This window comes from Oculina patagonica, chromosome 8 (genome assembly GCF_052425735.1).
Source record: "Oculina patagonica isolate OP01 chromosome 8, crgOcupat, whole genome shotgun sequence".
Lineage (NCBI taxonomy): Eukaryota > Metazoa > Cnidaria > Anthozoa > Scleractinia > Oculinidae > Oculina > Oculina patagonica.
In genome coordinates this window covers 17,864,594-17,888,564 of record NC_135765.1, presented here as the reverse complement: position 1 = coordinate 17,888,564, position 23,971 = coordinate 17,864,594, and the positions used below count along the sequence as shown (strand labels likewise).

The window sequence follows — 23,971 nt, the reverse complement described above, 5'->3', positions numbered from 1 at the left end:
TTTGTCTTTCATTATCGCTCGCGACGCATGGCGTCATATTAGCGCGCGCTCGCACGCGCAATTTGATTCGCCTCGGAGGTCGTAAAAGCCATATTTTGATCCAGATTTTCTCGAAAACCTACCGTACAACCTATTATGAAACTTTTACAATTAAATTTAATTGTTGAACCATGTCCACAGCCAACATTTTGAAAAAATCTGTAACACAGATTTTGAGCTATTTTAAAAATCGGCAAAATATCACATTTTCCTATTTTTCGAAAAATCTGTCTTACAGATTTTTATAATATTTTGCATAAATGATAAATCAAAGCCAATTTCTTATTTCTGAAATTTTGAGGTAGGGTCGTACGGGTAGATTTTGAGAAAAATGCCGTTTTAACTACTAGTGCCAGTCCCCTCTCAAGCACTCGGCCGTTCATTTAAGCTGTTTATTAGCATTTGTATTTTCCAAATATCGCATTAGATGGTTTTAGGATGTAACAAACAGTGATAAGAGAAAGACAAAACTTTTCTGGATATTGTTCAAGAGAATTAAAGGTTGGACTGATTTGCCCTCTCAAAACTGTATTAAGCCACCTTAACTATTACTTTCATTGTTCCCTTTTGCGACAAAAACCTCCCTTCCTCCCCCTCTCCCCGCTTATTTCCCAAGCATCAAAGGAGGGAGGGGCAGGGGGGGGTGGAAGCGCTCGCCTCCCACCAGTGTGGCCCGGGTTCGAATCCCGGGCCTGGCGTCATATGTGGGTTGAATTTGTTGTTGGTTCTCGTCTTTGTTCCGAGGGTTTTTATCCGGGTTCTCCAGTTTTCTTTCCTCCACAAAAACCAACACTTCTAAATTTTAATTCGATAGGAAATTCCGAGGGCCACAAGTTTGTTAGTCGCAAGCTGTCAATTTATTTTATTTTTTATTTATTTTATTCAAACGTATAAATCTTTTATTGTATGTAGTTTATTTCTGCGCCAGTAGTTTAATAAATACACTAGGCCCCGATGATCCGTAAGTGTAAACTTTAATACCAGCGAAATCTTCACGCTACAAGAACAAGATACGTCAGATACAACAAAGATGGCGGACGCCTAGGAACTGAAAGCGCAGTCTTATATTATTTATACAACAATGAACATCGCTGACCTGACAAAAGAGGAGTGCCGCTGAACTACAACCAGCCTATTGGCGCTGTTTGACGTTTAAAGGATGCTCAAAGTCACGCGAGGTCCATTAGTTTGATTCATGCGTTCGGTTAGATGGGAAGCAGCAGCGCGTAAAACAGCGTATAGTTTTGGGGCGAAGTCTCCCCGCCGTGTTATTATTGAAGGATCGTTAAAACAACATTAAACGTGCCGTGTAAAGGAAGCTACTGAAATTAGTTTGGGTTCGAAAACAATCTTTCAACCCTCAAATGAACTTTTCATTCTTGTTTTCATCTTGTCTGCTGCCAATAGCATAAAATGTATCGTCATCATGATCATTACTGGTATTATAATTGTTCAAATTTTATTATGTTGCCATTGAGCATGTAGTCAGTTTTCTGTATGCAAATACTTGTCTTCACTATCACTCACAAAAATATTAGATTTTTTTAATATTATTAGGTGGAAGTTCACCGCATCATCACACTGTTTTCCTTTTTCCACCTTACGTTAACACCAACTTTTTCGCCTGGTCACTCGCGAAAATGTAAAAAGTGTGTTGTGTTATTTTATGTATATATAGGCAGCATTTATTCAGTCTCTTGATTTTTCTCTCACACCAAGCATTCAGTTCGCAATCAAGCGCGAGTCAGTGCTAGACGTGTAAACCTAGCGCGGTGTTAGATTTTTAAAAATTGAAAACGTAACAACACAAACAAGTGTCCAAAGTCGCCTTTACAGTTTTGTGGATATCAAATAATGACGCGGAAACATACTAAGAAGTAACGAGTCTCGTTTTAGTTGTAAATAATGCCAGGGCGGTCGTGGAACGCGAATAGGGCATTTCCGATATATTAAAATTCTAACTTGACTCCGAGGCTTGGGGGAATAAAACAAAAGATATCACGTCGAGGTTCAGGGATGAATAAATCATTTCTTTTGTTTTATTCCCCCAAGCCTCGAGGCCAGGTTAGAATACTAATATATCGGAATTGGCCTATTACGTGCTTCTGAATGGGCGTGCGCCTCGCTTGCAACGCGCGTGATAACGCTTTCCACGCAGGTCTCCCTCGCAGATATTTTCCGCTGCAGCGTTGCGTGACAACTTAGAATTGTATTTGCTGACTTCATGTCTATAAAAAACTTATTATTTCTACAGGTACTTTTATGTTAAATAAATACTGTTATTATTTCAAACTGCAATTTTTTAATATCGCCAACGACGAATGAAATGAAGTAACTTCCGTCGATCGATTTGAAACCGGAAACTGTGAAAACCGCAAATGAATATTCACCAATAATGGATCAAAAAGAAGTCATAAGTTGAAGGTTTAAAACAGCGTACTACAAACAAACAATTTTCCTAACAAAGCACGATGTCTACTAGAACAATCATTTATAGTCTAGAAGGTCTCAGTAAAGGATTACGACATCAAACGGAAACAAAACATCATGACGTGAATAGATCAGTAGCATGTCTATTGTTCAACAGTGGGAGGTGTGAACATTCCTGACAATATATTATTCATTTCTCGATAATTACGTCAGTTGTTAATCTTTATGTCACAGACTCACCTTGCGGATCGAGAAACGTTATAGCTGTGTTGCTTTCTGCTGCTATAGAGGCAGTTCCAGCTCTTGATTGAAACTTTTACTGGCGATGATGGATAATTTCCTGTCACTTATTATACTTCATCTACTATTGTCGTACTCAGGTGAGGGAATAGGCCGCTGTGGCCGCATATGCAAATTTGACTGAAGCTTTCATGTGAAGGAACGCATAAAGAGAACTGAAGAAACGTCGGACGTGTTTTAACTCAGACGAAAAGGGTATTTGGAAAGGGGAATAGCAGTTCGATCTGAGCAGTTTGAACCGCTAAACATGAGGCCTTTGTGAGGGTTTTCATGACTAAAACAAACCATTTCGATCCTTGTGTGATGTTTAGTCAAGTAACCTTTGAAATCATTATCTGTTTTATGTTTATAACACTTGAGCCAAATTCGTGTAGTACTCGATATATTTATCTAGTTTTCATTTACACGAACGAAACGAATGATTGACAAGATTACTTTAGCTACTGAAGTTCATATTCAACACTAAAATACACAAACAAACCATTTTATTACGGTCAAAGTCCCTCCGAACTGTAAAATAGTGCTGTGCAATTAAAAGTCAGAACCGGTGAATGCAAAACACAACCTATAACAACAATTGTTTTTGATAAGTTGTATCGCAATTTTTCCCAAAGTCAGGAAAACATTGAGACGACTGAGACCAGTAATAATGTAGAAAGATACGGCGATATCTAGCATTCTGAGTTTAATATATACATACCGGTACTTTTCTATTAATAATTGAAGCCACTTCATAAGAAACCGATGTTAGACAAGTCATGCTTGGCGGTGCCGAACGAGTTTATTATTTAGCTAAGTTGCAAAACACATCTGGTTTGTTACGAGCTTGGGTCCAAGCAACAGTTTTCGCTAAGATTTTAAGGCTTAATGTATTTTTAAATTCTTGGTGCAGACGTCTGATTTTCTTCCATTGTTGACATCTAGTATTATAAGTGACATGATAGAATCTGGAATGGACTTTGAAAATTGTGGACCTCTAGATCGATAGCTAACAGTTGGTCAGGTTAATGTTGCTCGATCTGTTAGGACAAAAAGAAGCAACTGTGTACGTCATTCAATGAAGAGAACAAAATATAAACTAGGTTATTAGACATCGAGCACCTGAATACTTTTTGCCAGATTGTTATTCCGACCAAAATGTTTGATGTTAAAAGGTGTTCTGAACCAGAGCAAAATGAGACTTCGACCCATGTTTCCAAGGCTGTTAGCAGTTTCTGGAGCTGTGTCTATTCTAAACTGGTAACGTTGAAAGAATCTACAGACCAAAACTATTTCATATGTTTTCTCCACTTTTATTTGACCTTTGACTTACGGGCGTCTTTTGATCTCTCATTTATGGGCTTCCATTTTATCAAAAAATCTTCAATTTTTTTTCCTCTGAATATAGACTCCCCGTTATATCGTTACATTATTATTTAATTTATCTGTCTGCATTATTCTCATTAAACGATCCAAAGCAAGTTATCTTCTAACAAATACTTTCTCTCTGGTTCTTTCTTTCTGTAGACTCACTGTTGTGGAACGTCAAACAACCTGCCAGTGTAAACAGAGGCTCGCCCGCCACACTAGAATGGACAGTATCTTTAACAACAGAAGAAACATTGACAGCAAATCGGTTTTCTTTAATTATTTTGGAACGTGAGATGTTCCTTTACAGTAATCTGTGGCAGGTTATGGCGGTTAAACAGTTTTCTAGTGGAGTTCACCAGGAAATTGGAAATGACGACACTTTTGATGTCATTCCTGGAAATGACATGACACTCAAGTTAAAAAACGTCACGGACACTGATGCCACTCGGTTTCGTTGTACATTTCTTAGCTCTTTTGCGGCACCCAAAAGTATTATTGAGGTGGAAATAAAAGGTGAGTTTATGCTTCTATGTACAACCCTCGTTGCCATCAAAGGTTTGTTTGAGAAAGTGAGATGTTTACCTTTAAGGACAGCGCATCCCCATTATATTCGCCACAATGTAGTCTAGTTTCTATTTTTGACACTGTATTAGTATTTTGTTTTCGGATTAAAGAGACTGAAGAGGTATATCTCGAAGATTTTGCACAGCATTTACCTTCTCAGACGAACGGTGGACTGTATTCTTTTGAATATAAAATTTATGACTATGTCTACGCCGGCGCCTACCATAGAAGAAAACTTACCAAGGCAGTAAAGTTTGGAAAGTAACGAATTTTTGTCATCTAGTGTTATTGATGTACAATATATGCCAAACACAGTTACTATTGAATCAGAGATATTAAAGTTTTAAGTTTCTTTATTTCTATTTCTTTAGATTTCCCCGTAAGAGTGCGGCTTGTGGGTGGAACTACCCCCAATAAAGGTCGAGTAGAAGTATACCGTAATGGATTCTGGGGCACCATCTGTAGAGACGGTTGGAATATCCCGGATGCGACTGTTGTGTGTAGAATGTTGGGATACTCAGGGGCCTGGACAGCCGGCTGTTGCACTGAATATCCAGGGGGCACTGGTCCGGTTTGGTTAAGTGATCTGTCATGCACGGGAGAAGAGAGTTCTCTAACAGAATGTGGTCACAGTGGTTGGGGCATCAATAGCTGTGATCATGGAAAAGATGTGAATGTAATATGTCACAGTCCACCAACAGAAAAACCTTCACGTCTTTCCAGCGTAGAAGCAAAGCCTTCAACAAAGACACCTCATTCTCTATTCCCTAGTGCAACAACAACTGCAACATCCTCAGTGGTACATTCCACGGCTACACCAACTACCTCCACCGCGTCTCAAAAGACTTCTGTATCATCTACTTTGTTTACAGTTGTTGTACCCTCAGTGGTGTCTCCAACTATATCTTCATTGATGGCACAGAGCTCGGTTGCTCCCACTTTACCACCCGGTAAGTAAACACGAAAGTACCAACTTTTCCGTGAACATAGTTAAAACGTGCGATGCGATTTCCCGACAAACCCATCGTTTAAAAGTCCTAAAAAAATCACGCGCAGAGGTAAAGCCAAAGATTGGGGAAACAAGCTAAAATCGATGAATTTCAGCTGGTTTCTCAATATGTCTGATGATTTTTTTTTTTCATAGCCATGTCCAATATGACAAGATCATGGCATTCACAAATTTATATCCGTGTGTCAATAGTAGACTGGAACAAAATGTAACAAAAAATAAAGCCTTTCAAAAAGTACAAACCCTAACGTTATTCTACTCACTGGCTCATTGTTACATCTCTGAGGTATGGCCTTTCCAAAATATGTCTTGCTTTGTTTTCCTACAGCTCCAATAGTGCGATTAAGTGATGGTGGCTCTTCTGATTTTGGCCGAGTTGAGATCTTACACAATGGAACTTGGGGCACAGTCTGTGATGACAACTGGGATATTAAAGACGCTACTGTAGTTTGTCGAATGCTTGGCTTCAAATACGCTTGGACCGCCCTTGCATTCGGTGTCTTCATTACAGAAGAGGATCTGGATCTGTATGGAACTGGACCAATTTGGCTCGACGATGTTAACTGTAACGGGAACGAGAGTTCTCTAAGCGAGTGCAGTCACAATGGTTGGTTGGTTCATAATTGCGATCATCTTGAGGATGCTGGAGTATGGTGTAGTGACTCGCCAAGGCCAGCGAATCAGACTGAATCGACAGTGGTTAATGACACCAACAAGCCCTCAGGACTACCATGTAAGTTCCAGTGTCACGTTCCTGCAGTCTCCAATGAAGCTGGGGACCCGTTCCATGTGATTATGTTGTCAATTCTGCATGGAAAACTCCCAATGTCTGTAGAAACGACCATGAATCCGATTGTGTAAGATGTGACGTCACTATTTGATACCAGCGTAAATTAGCCATATGCTCTTCGCCAATACTGAAAAACAAAGAGACTGAGCAAAGTGTATAATAACAACTCTGTTATTGGTATTATCGCAGCACATTTTAATATTAAACAATACGATAACAATATAACAAAGCAATTTTAACAGTTTCTTTACACACATATTTCCCGACTGAGTGGATATTTTATCAATCGGATTTTAAGCTTGTATACTTTATGTAACGTTTTTCATTTAGGATATCAACCCAAAGTTCTAGGTTTCTTGCATTGTAATATAGATTTGCTTTCCTTAAAAATTGAATTTGTATTTTCTTTTTTTGCAAATAACAGGATAAGCGTTTTTTTTTTCAGCTATTCAAGTTCGATTAGTGAATGGATCAAGCGATCGAGAAGGTCGTGTAGAAGTCTTCTACAATGGTGAATGGGGAACTGTGTGTGATGACGACTTTGATAAACGAGATGCAGATGTCATTTGTCGAATGATGGGTTTTCCTGGAGCCGTCTCTGCTGAGGTTGAAGCGAGATTTGGCGCTGGAAATTCCAGTCAGAAAATTTTACTTGATGACTTGTGGTGCAGTGGATATGAGGCATCGATTGCTTCCTGTTCATTCAGAAGATGGGGATCAAGTGATTGCGGCCACGATGAAGATGCTGGAGTAGTTTGTGAGAAGAATATTACAGGTTAGTTTTAATTTTACAGCAGTTCTTACGCTTTTGACACTTAAACATACATGTAACACGCTAAAGGTCTGGTAGTGGAGTCGAATTACCTGTGTGTTGTTATAATCTGTTTAAAATGTTTTATGTTATTGATTCACTAGCTCCACAAGTGCGACTACGTGATGGATATCCTGGTTTTGGTCGGGTAGAGATCTTCCATAGTGGAACTTGGGGCACAATCTGTGATGACAACTGGGACATCAAAGACGCTACTGTGGTTTGTCGAATGCTTGGCTTCAAATACGCTTGGACCGCCATCTCATTTGGTGTCCTTGTTACAGAGCAGAATGTTGATCTGTATGGAACTGGACCAATTTGGCTCGACGATGTTAACTGTAACGGAAATGAGAGTTCTTTAAGCGAGTGCAGTCACAACGGTTGGTTGGTTCATAACTGCGATCATCTTGAGGACGCTGGGGTGTTGTGTAGTGACTCACCACGACCTGTCAATCAAACAGAATCAACAGTAGTGAATGACACTAACAAACCAGCAGGACCACCATGTATGTTTGCTATCTCCCTACTATGTTGTTCGTTTGTTCAATTTTGTATTTTCCTTTCAATTGGCGAAGCATTAATTTTTATTTCGTTTCTTTCCAACCCCAGCTGTTCAGGTTCGATTAGTGAATGGCTCAAGTGATAGACAAGGTCGTGTAGAAGTCTTCTACAATGGTGAATGGGGAACTGTGTGCAATGATGACTTTGATAAACGAGATGCAGAGGTCATCTGTCGGATGATGGGTTTTCCTGGAGCCGTCTATGCTGACGTCAACAGAATATTTGGTGCAGGAAATTCCAGCCAAAACATTTGGCTTGATGATTTATGGTGCAGTGGAAATGAGATTTCTGTTGCTTCTTGTTCATTCAGAAGGTGGGGATCACATAACTGCGACCACGATAAAGATGTTGGTGTAATTTGCAGGGAGAAAATTCCAGGTAAACCTCTCCGATATTTACAGTACGGTGTCAAATTTAAAAATTGCAGCATCTAACTTTTCCTAGCAAGCTATTGAAGGGGATGTACTATGTTTTGATAAAGATAGCATGAGATTGTCTTATTTTTGGGTAGGATCTAAGTAACCACTCCATCTTCCTTCGTTTGAGCAACACGTCATCCTAACACTTGTGTAGTAATCCTGTGATTTATGACCAGATTTTTAAGCAGGGCATTATAACCACTGGTAACCCTCATTCATTTCTTTAGAGTAAAACGAACTAAATAAGGAAACGGTCTAATTCCCCCCCCCCCCATTATTATTATTAGTAGTAGTAGTATTATTAAGGGCTCGACATAATTCAAGAATTTGTCTTTAGTTAAAAGTTCCAATTAACATTTGTACTTCCTCAACAGTTATATACGTCGAGTTATTGGATGGGAGCGGTTATCCAAATCAAGGTCGCGTTTCTCTTCACTATAATGGCCAGTGGGGCACTGTATGTGATGATGAGTGGGACATGAATGATGCTCATGTGGTTTGCCGTATGTTGGGGTATCCGAAAGCACTTGCGATTACTACCGAGTCTGCGTTTGGTGGTGGGGCTCAAGATGAGCCAATATGGCTGGATGAGGTCAACTGTACAGGAAGTGAAAACACGCTTGCAGCTTGTCCACATGTCGGTTGGGGAAACAGTGACTGTGATCATACTAAAGATGCTGGAGTGATTTGTGACTTTAACTACACTGTGGATGCAAAGGGTAAGCGAGACGTGGTAATTCCTTAGGAGAGCAGTTTGGCAATTGCAAAGTTAGTCGAAAACAAAAGAAAAATGACAATTTTTTAAATGATTTTAACCGCTTTTATAAAAAAGGCTTTTAACAATAATAGAAACTGGTAAAAGTAACCTACTGAATGGCCATTCGTTCGTTTTTAGGTCACGACCTAAAAAAGGTAAAAAAGCAATATGACTGGCTGACCTGTTAGCAGGTCAGCCAGTCGGTTGTTTGTTTGGCCGGTAACTCGGTCCGTCCACGAGTCACCATTATTGCTCCTGTGCTATTTCTATGTTTTTTTACAAAGTAAACAAATGTTAACCGAACATTATTCTTCACATTTGTTTTATTGAATAACCTATACACTTTTTACAGATGCAAGTTGCGATTTTGACATCTGGTATTGTGGCTGGGAAAATGGGCCTGGAAGTGACTTTACATGGACAAGGAAATTTGGTCCAACTTCATCACGTGACACGGGGCCATCACAAGATCACACCTCAGGGTCTGGTAAGAGCAACTTTGATACTTGTCGCGATACAAAAATTTTTTTTTTTATTACCCCCCTCCCCCCTCCCTCTTTTTCTCTTCTTATTATTTTTTTTTTTTTTTTTTTTTTTTTTTTTTTTTTCTTTTTTTTTTTTTTTTTCTTTTCTTTTTTAGAAAAAAAAAAAAAATAAAAAAAACGCCCCCCCCCTTCCCCGTAAAAGTGGGGGGTGATTGAGATATCCAAAATTATTATATTTTTTTCATAAGAAAAAGAAAAAGAAGAAAATGAGTTCCTTTTTTTAAAATTGCAAAATAAAAAAAATAAAAATCTATTTGCAAAGTTTATTGCTTAAAAATCTCGCTGTATATATAATAAAACATAATTCCAGCCTGCTAAACTTTAAAGCATCCCATAAAATACTTCACCTTTGTATACGTATGCATCCCATTTAATGTTCAAGACATTTTTCCTCCCTTTATACCACAACCCACCCACAAACTTTGCCCTAGGAAGTGATTCCATTACAGGTATCAGCAGCAATGATCACCTATTCGTTTTTATTGCAGGATTGTACTTCTACACAGAAGCATCAGGACGAACCATGGGTGACGTTGCTAGACTTGTGACTCCACACATACAAAGCAATGGGAACGCTACGTGTATGGTGTTCTACTATCATCTCTATGGAGATTCAATTGGCAGCCTCAGAGTTAAAGTTGGAGATCGAGTTTTGTGGCAGCTGTCAGGCAACCAAGGAAACAGTTGGTACAAAGCAACGGTGCCCCTTAATTTCCATGGCACTTATAGGGTACGACAATTTTCCTCCCTACCCCATAAGAGTGAGGTAGAGAAGTTAACTATGGTTGACAGAAACGATCGTCTGTTAATTGCCATTACGAAAGCATTTTCACCGACGAATTTTGACTGAAGTCCCTCGGGTGTCTCGGTCGGAAAAGAATAACTAAACAACAGGGTTTTTTGGGCGAGGCAAGTTTATTTTTCACTTTTGTAAGCCATTTACAATCCATAGATTTCTGCGGGATCATCTGGGACAATACCCGGACCAGTATTTAGAAATTATTAGACCGGTAATAAAGCAATCTGATTGGTTGATTTAAGTTATTGGCCCTTTGACAACCCTAGTCGTATAATAATGCGTTGTAAATACATGCTTTATCCGTTGTGTTGCAGGTAACGTTTGAAGGTGTTGTTGGTAGTACTCCACTCGGTGATATCGCCATTGATGATGTCAAGTTTCAGGAAAACACAAAATGTGCATCAACTGCTGAAACGTTAGGTAATACCTTCAGTAATCACGTGATCAACTTATGATGACTACCCTGTACTGTAAATCGCAAACAGCTCTGTCAATGTGAATTCTCCTTAGTCATCACGCTACTGTTTATAATATGTCCTCTGAAAATTTGGTGGCAGTTTTAAACAATGTCCTCAAGGTTATCGCTTGCTTGTAGTCACCTGTCCCCTTGCCATGTTACAGACTATTATGACAAATTACCGTCAGCGTCCTGGTTCTTTATTTTACTAAACTAATCAGTAATCTATGACATTTTTTGTGTCCAGTAGTTTGTCTTTGTCTATGATTCTACGTACATGTACATCGCTCTAGCTTCACTGTGTTTCGTTACTTTACGCTAAATCTCTTTTTTTTCGTTTTAGTTCCACCTAGAATCCTGTGGATTTCTCCAAATCAAACAGCTGAGCTTGGAAATGAGGTAACATTATCATGTATAGTGACTGGTCTGCCCACACCACGTGTTGTATGGAAGAAAGATAACAAAGTTCTACTGGACAGTCAATCGACTCGTAACATCACTCTACATAACATCTCCCCGGCGGATGGTGGAAGCTATGAGTGTTCAGCGATTAACATTGTAGCAAATGACACGAAAACAACAGTGCTCAACGTAATAGGTTGGTAGTTTAAATCTCTTTGCTACCTTGCTCTTCATACTGCGTACTTTATTTATTTAAGTAGGTCAATAGTGGCACACTTCTGATATTTCAACACGAAACTCATTGAACTGCTGTTTGGACGTTCGCGCTTGTTTGCGCTCCCTCCGCCGTAATCTGTCGCAACGCCATCCACGCCATACTTTGAGCGCGCGCGGTTTCTGCATTGGGTGAGTTGCCTCCTGCCCCTTCTCTCTTGGTCGGTGACCCCTACTTTTTCTTAACGGATCACTTTTGTTGATTGTCTCGTTGCGGAATGATCTCGAGTGGAGCGATTGTCCGGTTCCACTTGCTTCCTTCGTCTCCTGGGTAGTAGGGCAAACTCGATCTTTTTACTCCCTGTAAACATGCTGATTCGTGGGCCAATTCATCAGGGTGTTTTCCGTTTCTCTCGATGAGTCGGTCACCACATTTTTTTGCATTTCTGACAAAGTTCTCGTTCGAGCAAAAACATGAAATTATCGAGTGAAGTCTGCGCGAACGTCCTTAAGGGGAAGGTTTCCAAATTTCACAGCAGTGTCAAAACTGACTGGCCATGAGTCAATATCGCGAGATATTTTGATATAGGTATTTTATATTAGTTTTTTTTTCCTTTTTGTGGAGTATCTGTAAACTAGTAGGAAGCTAAGTATTTTTCAGTTCATTCTAAATAAAGCATTTTTGAAAGCATTTTTTCATTTTATAGTCTTGAAACTACTTTATTCTAAAATTTGTTATCTTGTTTAGAGTGCCCTCTTTATATTCCAATTCTGCATTCCTGAGTTTTTCATGACATCTGTTTGTGTTACAGCCAATCCCTCAAGTGTGTGGGGAAGGTTGTTTCACTGTCCCTTTTTCATTTGCTGCCTCGCCTTCCTGAACCGATTTCATCTAAACGAACTTTGAATTTAAAACGATTTTTTTCCTGCAGGGTTTCCAAGGGACACCGCCATCAGCAGCAACGTCTCTGCTAATGTGGCCGCTCTTGGTGAAACTGTTGCAATACTGTGCTCGTCTCAAGGCTACCCCAAACCAGTGTGTCGAATTCACCACCATGGTAACTTAGTGAACGTCAATGGTAGCGTTTTTGTAATTCAAAACTTTACAGCGGCTGATCAAGGAGAATATAAGTGCAATTGCTCCAATGCGGCGGCAGTAGAGGAGGTTAACATCACTCTCACTCTCTATGGTAAGTATGGTGATTCGAGTAGGTATAACATATGGAGATTGTGGAATAGATTATTTTGTCACTGTGATAAGATTAATTCAAAGATACAACATGTAGCAGCAATAGTTATATCACTGACTGTTCATAAGAACCTTTGCTTCTCGCCGAATATGAAATGATAGAAAGCCAACGAGTCGCCTTGCACGGAGTTGGAAATAATCATCTTATATCCCGCAACGAGGGCAAGTGGAATACTAATCTAGAAATACACCCACAACATAACGGTAAATGCTGCTAATTTTAATATGTTAAAAAAGACTTAAGAGGATTTTTGTCGACTATGTTTATCGGTCCTAGTGTAAATGGCACTAAGCCAATCAAAGCTCTAGGACTTCATTATACATAATATTATGCTCGGTGATTATGTAATATTATGCTTCCTTTTGGAAAATCCATAGTGCTTAAATTAGGATTGTGATCCAAAGACGGTGAATTGTAAAGCGGCTAGGGTGCTTCCTAGTGTGAGACGTCTCCAGTAGGTGATGCCCCGCATTGTGTTAGGTTGTCCCAACTACTGTATGTACCATTACCTTTTTTCCTTGGCGGGAGTGCATGGCGTGTCCTGTAAAGATCTGGAAAAGAAACTGCACAAATCTCTGGCAATGCTTTCATAAGACCGTATTTCAACATACACATAACATAAGGCCGCTGGACACCTACAATTACATTGGTGTCTACTCAAACAAAATACACTAGGGAGACAATATCTTTCTGATATGCTGGGCGTTCACCGAATGCAAAATGTCCATCTGAAAGTTGTTCGCAACTGCTTTACCTTCAATATTGTACTTCGTTTAATCAGTTTAATAACAGGGGAAGTATTAACTGCTGTTACTTTTGCTCTCGCTACATAAAGAGGATACAGCAATGAAAAGAAAGATAACAAAGTTTTACACTTACGTTTTCGTCTTCTCAACAGTCCCCCTAAGTATCCACACCATTCTTCCTGCCCATCAACTTGTCAATGAAACAGACAGTTTTGAGATCTTCTGTAATGCAACGGGAAATCCACCCCCTGTAATAACATGGACAAAAGTTGGCGAAAATAGCAGAGTATATCACAGAGAGAAAACACTGAGAGTAAAAAATGCTGAGAAATCGGACTTTGGAACATACCGATGCACGGCTTTGAGTGTGCGCGGGGAAAATGTTTCCGTTGTGGCCACAGTTGAGGTGGACAATTGTAAGTTGAACTGAAATGTTGTTACTGTCATGTTTTACGTACTGCCACGTAATAATTTACTTTTTAGCTTAGCATAAACTTCTGAATTACATGTATGCAGTGTACTCGGTGTTAACGCAAACTAAAATAGATAAATTATCCACTTTCCTTAAAAATAAGTTTTGGTTTAAAGTTTGAAATCGGAATCGATTTTGTTGGTGGCACAATCTAGGTTAGCTTGCCGCCTAAAGATCTTCTCTTAAACGAGTCGATGGTAGTTTCGAGCCGACGCCTAATAAATTTAAAGGGACTGTGTCACGGCTTTTACCAGATTTTTTAATAGCCAAAGATTATATTTGTGTCGCAGAAAACCTAAAAATAATAATCCATTTTTATTAAAAATTGCTATATTTAAGCAATGGAACTGCTAACTAGCATCTTTAACTGCGGATGGCTCGGATGGAAATGGATTGCAATTTGAAAACGTAAGGCAAATTGTTCCCCGCGTCTTCAAAAAAAACGTCGTAGCATGATTTCTATCGCCAAATTAAGGTTATATCTTCCTTTAGATGTCCAAAGATAATGTTTTTACGGGTTAAGTTGCCTTTCACTAATTTCAGAACAGTTTAGGCCAAAATCTGCTAATTTTTCGTGACATAGTCCCTTTAAACTATAGTAGCATACACATTTCTGATGCCTTGTGAGGTGTTTACTTATCCTGTTATTTGATTTTAGGTCAGTTCTTAGTTTCAATGATTGTTTTAATTGTTATTTGCAGTCTCACCGAATATCGACTACATTCCACAAAATATTACCGTCATGGAAAAAGAAAAAAGAAAGGTCACATTATACTGCAATGCCACAGGCAGACCAACAGCACAGCTGTCGTGGATAAGAGTCAGAGACGGTAAAACAGTGGCTCCTGGGAATACTCTACTGATCTCAGCTGCTGACCGGTCACATCGCGGGGAATACAGATGTGTCGCAGATAATGGAGTTGGAAATCCTGCATCTAAATCAGTATATCTGGACGTTCTTTGTAAGTTTAGAAAGTTCTGCTGTATACGTTTTGTATTAATTTTGTTGATGACACTGGGAGCGTGGATCTGTGGAAGGGGCAGTTAAATTACCTACTTGCAATAATTCAGTTCTTGTAATTCCAGATTGATCCCAAGCGAACGCCCCTAAGTAGAATATACTGTATATTATTCTTGCTATCTTAATTTTGACAGGCTAGGCCCAGCTTGTGCGTCTTAAAATAATTGTTAGCAACTGCAATACATTTTGTAGTACTTGATTTACATCGCTGATATATATTACTGTTACTTTTAAATACTTTCATACCTCAGCTCTTTTTCGCCATCGCGCTTAAATCCTCTATCTTACCTCAATTATAACCATACATTGGAACTCTCTCGACATTGCTGGTCCTAGCAGTTTGCGGGACGCCTATTCTTGCTTACCATGAGACTCACCTTAGCTTAGTAGATAGAGCCCCCCACCCCCCCCCCCCCATCCCCCGGTGTTTGGGTGGTCATAGATGACATGAATTGGAATCCCGTGCAGGACTTATAGTTTTTTTTTTTTTGTCACACGCTCGTGACATAATGAATGTTACATCTTTTTTTACTTGACTACCGAGCTTAGATAACATCATTTTTTAATTATCAGTTCTGTTTATGTTTTATTAAAATACGATTATTCTTTTTAGATAATCCATCGTCAACAAGATTAACTAGCGATAAAGTGAATGCATTTGTCCTGGGAAACGGTCGTATTGCTCTAACATGCGTGACCGATGCAAACCCACCGCCCAGTCAATACCAGTTTTATCGCGACGGTGTCTACCTCAGAAGCAGTATAACAGGAGTTCACGTGATTCAAAAGGCTAAGCATTCTGATGACGGAGAATATTTGTGTGTACCTCTAAATAGTCTAGGGACTGGTACCAACAGTTCTTCAATGCGGGTTCATGTCTTCGGTAAGAGGCAGACGTAACATTATTAATAATGAACATGCAAAAATAATCATAAATTATATGTGGTCAGTAAGTGGACAGATATCGCCTTTAAGCTTTCGTTGTCGTTGTTTTCTTTGCTACATATCGTGGACAACTCTTTATTTTAAATGCAGTATAATCCCGTTAGATGAGATAAGATAACTTTATTATATCACGTTATAGCCTGCAGAACAGGCGGTTTATTTTGCGGGTCGAAGCGCGAAGTGCGAGTTTTTATTTTGCGGGTCGCGTGGGGGAGAGCGCGAAGGAATGTCGTGCTCCGCGCTGGGTCTCGCGCTTCGCGCCCCGACCCCGCAATAACCCCGCAAAAAATAAACCGCCTGTTCTGCAGGCTAATCACGTTATGGGTTTCTGATCACGTTAAGGATATCTTTCAATCAGAACATATTACAAAAATTGTTTACAATCAATTATGACTGCTTGCTTGCTTTAAAACTCCCGGAGTTAGCGTGATGTCTTTTAAAGAAACGAATTTTCATTCAGGAACTGTCCACTATGTTGAATTGCCTGGATGACAAAGGAGGCGTGGCTTAGTAACCAAGCCTTGAAGTGCTTTATTATAGCGTGGTAGTCTAAGCCGAGCTGCTTGATCATTCTGAATGTCTGATTCTTTTTTACCTCTGGAAGTTATCCCTCTCAACTCTCTATGTCAAGATGTCAAAATTTTTAAACAATGCTTCTCATCTGCAGGTGCGTTCTCGATTATACACTTTCCGGGAAACATGACCGTCAATGAAAGTACAAATGTGTCATTTTTCTGTAATGCTACTTCCTACCCTCCAAATGAGCATCTGACACCTCAAATCACCTGGACTAAGCTTGGAGACAACAGTAAAAAGTTCCCATCAGGCGACCAGCTTGTTCTTCAGAATGTGAGTCGACACGACGCCGGAACGTACATGTGTAAGGCTGAGAATGGAGCTGGGCTGCCCGACACAGCTGCTGCTGTTCTGCAAGTGTTACGTGAGTACAACCCTGTTTAGCGTAGAATAATAGTTCTCAAAAATAGACCTCTTAAGCTACGTATGTAAATTGTCCATTGTAAATCTCGTGATTTTCTCCAGAGAATTGCCCCTTTGTCTAAGACTAAAGTTTTTATGAGTCAAATGAGTCAATGAGTCAAATCTTAAATTAGAGTTATAAATTTGAAAATAGTGCTACCCTTACCAACAAATTAAAGCTAACCGCAAGCAAACCAGAATCAGCTTGACTCATGACTCATAGAATCACTTGACTCATAAAACAGGGGACCTCCCTTTGTCTATCTGAAATTATTCAGTCATTTCCACGTGAATTTGCTTGAGTTTGAAAGAGATAATTCTCAAGAGTAATATCCCGTGGTTTACAATGGGACAACAAACATTCGAAGCTAAAGAGGTCTATTGCTGACGGGAGTAGTAGAAAGATTATTTTAATAATCTTTCTAATTAAAATTAAAATTATGCTAGATTGGGGTAAGCTTCATAAAACAATTTAAAATACCGAATTTTTTGAATAGCTTCTAATTTGAGCCCTCTTTGTGAGTGAATGGGGGCATGTTTAGTGTAATAGAAACACATGTTTGCAGAAGACGGGCCGTGTTGTAAGTAGGCACAAACCATGTAATAGAAAGTAAACTGACTGAGGGTAAGGTTGGACTCAAATAGAGGCCTGGTAATTAATGTGGGCGTAGATAGGGATTGTCTGTATCATCACTTACCTGAATTGATCTATTGTACAATAATATTTCTTCTGCAGATAAACCATACGACACCAAGCTGGAGGCATCAATACCAGATAACGTCGGAGTAATAAACTCATCAATTATTTTGACTTGTAGCGCAAACGCCAACCCACCTGTCACTGCATATAATATTTACCACAATGGCATTCTGGTGTCCAATGCGTCCACTGGCGTCCATAACATCACACGCGCACTAGCGGAGCATAATGGATCATACGTGTGTATACCTTACAACGATTTTGGACCTGGTGAAAGAGCCGCTTTAAACGTCACATTTGTAGGTAAGTTACACGGGATATAAATTAACTCCGTTGTTGAATGTAGAAAATATGACTTTCATAACCAATGCCAAGTCACTATATTAGAAGGGAGGTGTGCGTCCTGCCCTGTCAGTAAATCTCAAGTAGTAAAATAAGTACATCTCTTTACTAATGCAATGTTTGCTTACGACTCCGAAGGGTAAAAATGGCCTGCCTGCAGTGTCAATTTTGATCATACTTAAATTATCTGTTTTCTTAAACCCTGAAAGTGTGATTTTTTTTAACTGGTTTGTGGTAATCTCTCCCTTTCTTCGCCAGGTCCTTGTGGCGTTAAACGTGTGTATCATTCATGGTCGCCTCAGATCGTAGCAGGGGTGAATGCTCAATCAGGGGAGTGGCCATGGCAGGTCCAGTTGGGATACTTTGACAACAGCGAAAGTGCACCTCACATCTGTGGTGCCTCCATCTTGGACCATTACTGGATAGTGACTGCAGCTCACTGTGTAAAAAGTGAATTAAAAGAAAGACCAGCAGCTAACTTTAATGTCACTGTCGGTAGGTAGTCGATATTCCTGCATTATATAAGTCGATGGTTGCACCGAACTTGTCATCAGCTTTCCATCTGTGTATCAAACAACCACGCACCTTTAAAGTTTCTCACTCCAGCACTAGTGATATTTTGTCAAGGTCTTGTTAAATAAGTTTGTTATCAACAAATTGTCATCAATTTCGAATTTACCAGTACCACTGTTACTAAACATCTTTTTAACCCTTAGGGGAGCTTCACAGGGGTGTAAACGAAGGAACGGAACAAAATATCCCAGTAGAAAAGATCATTCTGCACAACAACTTCAAGTTCGACATTCACAGCCTGGAAAACGACATCGCCCTGATGAAACTCAAACAGCCAATCCTATTTAATGCGCATGTGTCGCCCATCTGCCTTCCTGATTTCGACTTTGATGTCGGTACCAGTTGTTACGTCACCGGCTGGGGGCTGTCTGGACCTTCAGGCTCGACGTCAAGCATTCTTCAGGAGACCATTGTTCCTCTGATGGACCACACAGTTTGCAAAAATCACTACTCGGGTATCAAGGGCGTATTCCCGGTGACGTCACACATGCGCTGTGCAGGGACCCTGGGTCAGAGTCAAGGTACATGTAAAGGGGACAGCGGAGGACCTCTGGCCTGTGAAAGAGACGGCCGTTGGTATTTGATGGGTGTGACAAGCTGGACCAATGGAGGATGTATGCATAATGGGGATCCAGGAGTGTTTTCTGATACCTTGTATTTTAGGAATTGGATGGAGGAAGTTATGAGAAACAATACAAGGACAGTTTAGTAAAACAGAATGGATTTGATAGATTACATTGCACTAGTCTGGTGCAATAGCTTCTAATAGTTAAGTCTAAAGAATCCTCAATCTATCTCGCTGGAGTGCACTTTGGTATAGCCGTTGAAAAGATGAATAACACTATCCATCGGAAAAACTATTATCAGTTAAAAAACGCGAGGGACTTTCAGTTACCAACCCTGTAAAACAACTACGACCAGATTTGCAAGGAGCAAAATTGTACCCAAGAATTTCTAAACCTACTTTTTACCTTTTACTATGTAGAACACGCGTTGACCGTATGGCAATTATATGGTGCCCGGGATCGCAAAATTCAGCATTCGTGGTTCATTTGCTATTGCAGTAGCCCCTACATTTTAGACATTACTTTTTTATTTCCATTAAAAAATATATGTTGTTTCGGTAAGACAAATAACGTGTTCAAGTTCCGGGTGTTGCGAAAAGTTGGGCCGTTTTTTTCCTTTACCACGGGAATGGAAAAAGAAGAACTAAAATGGCCATGAAACTTTAATTCCGTCTTTCTTAGGCCTAGTAACCGCAATGAAAGAATGTTTCTTTTTCGCGCATTTACTGGTCAAAAGCAGGAGATATATTAACTTTTTTTTAGAATCGCACAGCGAGTGTAAAAACAGAACCGAGAGAAACATGAAAAAAATTTAAAGCGAATTTTAGCTCAACAGAATGTTGTAAAATAGATTCACTATTTATTTATGTGCATTTTTGCAAATAAATGAACAAATATCTTCTCGTTCGATCACGATTGTATTTGAAAAAAGATGGAAAGCAAATTTCTTTAAAAACAAACGTTTGGAAGTGATACAAAAGAATTAAATCGTATTATAATTAGAAATCGAGTCATTTCATAACCATTGACTTTTTGTATCAAAGATACATAGAAATAATATCTTCAATTTTTATTGTTTATAGGTATTTTTACCGAGAGACCATAACATAGCAGAAATATTCCTTGCCCACTTAGACCGAGTTTTAGTTAAAGTACCTTTCATGTTTGGATTCGATCCTATTATCTCTTAATTTAGCGGCCCATTCATATTGATGATACTAGAGACAATCATTGCCTGTATTGTTTTTCGTTGATGTTATGTCATTTCTGTTCTCTTGTGTTATGGTCTCTTTATTAAACATGAAGATAACAGCAACTTCTCATTTTTAATAAAGACTAGATTTGTTCATATGCAGCCTATGAGGTGAAAAATATATTATTTTTTCCATGTTAATGGAATTGCTTATAATCGAATTTGTGAATCAGACCGTTCGTGACAATTTATATAGACGAATTGAGTGTATTTATATATTTATGAAATTCTGTATTTTTTATAGAGTAAAACTGGTTAATTGATGGAAATTGTGAATATATTTATTTTTTAAGAATTGTTCTTCTTGAAAGGAGTAATAAAATGTTTAAATGCAAATATACTGTTTGTGAGTTTGATTTGAGGGTCAGTAAATTGATAATTCCTGGGTCGTTGAACCAGGCTCTGGAAACCTATTCTTCGTCATGATAGAAACTTACCCACTTCAGTTCAGTACAAGTGTTAAACCGGGTTTACACGGGCAATTTTTTTGTGACAATTTTTATGTGACAAATATGTTTGATCGTGTAGATGACACAACAATTATTTGTCAACAGTCTAAGGTTTAGTGCGCCAGTAATGACCTTGGACAGCAGAGATACGCGCACACAGTGCCCAGTGAGAGTTTGGGAGATTGGGGACCACATGCTGACGCAATATTTGCCACATTATATGTGATGAGTCGTCTACACGAGTAATTTTCTATGGAAAAACTTTGATTTGTCATATAAAAGCTAACACGCCAGCTTGTCAACTAATATATTTGTCACATAAAAATTGGGCAATTTTTTTCCTCTACACGAGCAAATAAAAATTATCACATAAAAACAATTACTATCATGCCTCCCGTATGGTTCAGTTGTCTGACCTCAAGTTTAACCTCAACACACATCACCCGCATTTATTGCTCCTTATCCTTAAAACAGTGGTGGTTCTACAGATGATTCACGGAGGAGTTCATTGTCTTATTTGCGATGCATAAATCTGCAGACATGAACTCCTTTTTCCAACGAATCTGTGCATTTTTCAGTTTTAAACATCTTCAACAAATCACTGTTTCAAATAGAGTGTTATAAGACACTTATCACAGTTTTACACCAGTCGCTGACCTTAAGCGACACCTTCTTTCTACTTTGTATAATCATTGCCGCAACTTGTGCCCCAACAAACTCGTCTGCGGACGGTACGTTACGTGGTGCAACTTGTCCTCCAGTACTTGTTAACAAGCTAAGTGTTTATAACTGGGAGGCAAGTTGTCCGAAGAGTGCACCGTGTAACAGCACGCACGTCTTTGCGTGGAGGTAGTTACTCAAACGTTTGGATATTTATCGTTATTATTCAACAAATGCGCGGGTTGCCCATATATCTGATAGATGGTCAGACTGTTATTGTCATCTATCATCCGTGCATAACAGATATCCTACGATAAATGTAGGTTGCCAAGATTCGTCCGACGTCTTGCAAAGCGCTGCATTACCACAGTTTTTTCTAACTGCAAAATGCGTTTCGTTGACAATTTGTTGAATAATAAAACAATTATCCTGCTCAATCTTGCGGAATATCGTCTGATTTTAGCCCAATTGGCCTACGGCCTCGTTGGCTAAGTATCAGGCAAAGTCAGGCAATATTCCGCGCGATTTCGCAGGATAATTGTTAATTATCAGCAATTTATTGTACTGCCACTCCCAGGGGGCAAAGCAACTTCCCATACATTCTCTTAAATGAAATCTGAGCGATGATCTCACAACTTGCAAAGCAATCATCAGAGTGATAGTCAGCGGATACCTCTATATGAAAACGCTCTATAGCCTTGACCAATAACGAACGACGTAAGAGCATGACACAGTTTGTGACAGTTTATTACATTTATGGTCAAATTTTATTACATTTGTGGTTAGTGAGTTTATTACATTTATGGTCAAAAGTTATTACATTTATGTTTAGCATTATTTTATGTTTTTTGTTTTACATTTATGGTGATACACACGACGTCTAAATGCCTCATTCTGCAACAATTTTAGCTTCTGGACATTTCAACATTTAAAAATACAAAAAACACATGAAAAAAGTTCAGGTTTGAAACTGAGAGTACTGAGGGGAGATATCGACACTGTATCCACCCGCTAGACCCACCAGACGGTGTTTACATAGGTGTTAACTGTTTCAGCTGATTTTTTTTTTACCTTCTTGTTTGTTTATTTGATTGTTTGTTTCGCTGTTACTTCCGATAGTCAGTTTTTCACTCCAAAATTTAAATATCAAAATGTCCAGTAGGGAAGTCAATGCAAAAAATCTAAAGTTGCGTTTTTTAACTGGTAAGCATAACAGTGAAAGTACAGAATCATGGTGTTTTAAAGCCGAGAGGTTTTGGGATATTACCCATCTTTAATTAGCGTGCTTGGTTATGTTTGTGCCAAGGCAAGTTTCGCAGTATGTCCATGATAGCGTGTCGAATGTGTCTCATCTTCCAGCAATAAACCACAGGGTTCAAAGCTGAATTGAAAAATAGCAGAGTCCACAAGTACAATGAAAAGCTCTGCATAACGATACTTGGACCTTGGATTTTACTAACAGTCAGATAAATGAAGCGAGGCAAGTAACATGTCAAAAACACGACATATATGTAGAATACACTGACAGCAGATTTTCTAAGGCTCGCAAAATTTCCCATGTCCCGATTCCGTGCGTCCTGTGGTACGCCTTGCACTTGTAGAGCTTGAATTTGGTCTTTGTGGCGTCGCAAAATTAAATAAATCCTGATATTGTTGTAATAAGGAGCCAAACAACTCCGTCCACTGATAACAATATGAATGGAAGCCACAAAAATGATAAAGAAACGAATGCACTAAACAGCCATATTGAGTTCACCACTGAAACAACACGCATGTGAGTCACAAGTTCCTGGTATCTAAGATGAAGATAAACTGCCAATAATCTGTCAACACTAATAGCCACAACACCAAGGAATGAAGCTACAGAAAACAGTCCAATAATTATGGCAAAATCCTTATAGGCGGTACAGCCAGGATTGATTTGCTGTAGTGACTTGACAAGAAGTGAGATGAAGAATGGTTCACCCAACAAACCAACGCCAACGTCAGATTAGGAGCAATGTTTTCAAAGGTTTTGGTAACGACGAAGTTTTTCTTATCGCGTGAATTGTTGCAATGTTTAACATAATGGCTGTATAGGTTAAAAAGCTGTTAAAGACCACATTAACGATGTACGTGGAAGAAACGTCTTGATCTTTGGAGATCGAGGGGACAAACTGCAGCAACAGCTCGCATTTCATCGTGATATCGTCGCTCTTACAGGACACTAAGCAATTGCATACAACATTGTTGACGAAGAAAGCTTGAAGAAAGCTTTGTCAGCCCCAAGGCAGCTGAATTACTTTCTCTAAAGTGTTTCTCGTGCACTTTGCTAAGATTTACGGTCAACATGATTAGAAATCATCAATATGCGAAGACAGTAAAATATTTCGCAGGGCTTTCACTTTCCAATGTTTTGCTCACATATCATGCCGTGAACTGCCTTTGCGGAATAAAACGGAATAGATCGATATTTTTTAGAAAAACACCGATGCTAAGATAATAGGAGATTTCCAATAAAAAGTAATTGCCTATTGGTATTGACGAAACTTTGCGCGGACTAACGGGTGTAAATAAAGTAGAGGGAATGTG

The 23,971-nt window shown here is 39.2% G+C and overlaps 1 protein-coding gene and 1 pseudogene across 1 annotated transcript; one reads left to right on the top strand and one right to left on the bottom strand.

Annotated features, from left to right (window-relative positions):
- Positions 1–2,599: 2,599 nt before the first annotated feature.
- Positions 2,600–20,627, top strand: LOC144662774 (uncharacterized). The gene is made up of 20 exons (XM_078523687.1): positions 2,600–2,849; positions 4,276–4,632; positions 5,055–5,633; positions 6,021–6,425; positions 6,928–7,257; positions 7,398–7,799; positions 7,903–8,232; positions 8,648–8,992; positions 9,383–9,517; positions 10,064–10,305; positions 10,689–10,794; positions 11,175–11,429; positions 12,379–12,636; positions 13,595–13,858; positions 14,616–14,876; positions 15,549–15,818; positions 16,548–16,820; positions 17,595–17,861; positions 18,159–18,395; positions 18,617–20,627. Exons 1-20 carry the CDS (start codon positions 2,795–2,797, stop codon positions 19,180–19,182), a joined length of 5,937 nt encoding a protein of 1,978 aa, XP_078379813.1. The 5' UTR covers positions 2,600–2,794; the 3' UTR covers positions 19,183–20,627.
- Positions 20,628–22,677: 2,050 nt separating this feature from the next.
- Positions 22,678–23,580, bottom strand: LOC144664185 (melanocortin receptor 5-like; annotated as a pseudogene).
- Between the last annotated feature and the right edge of the window lie 391 nt (positions 23,581–23,971).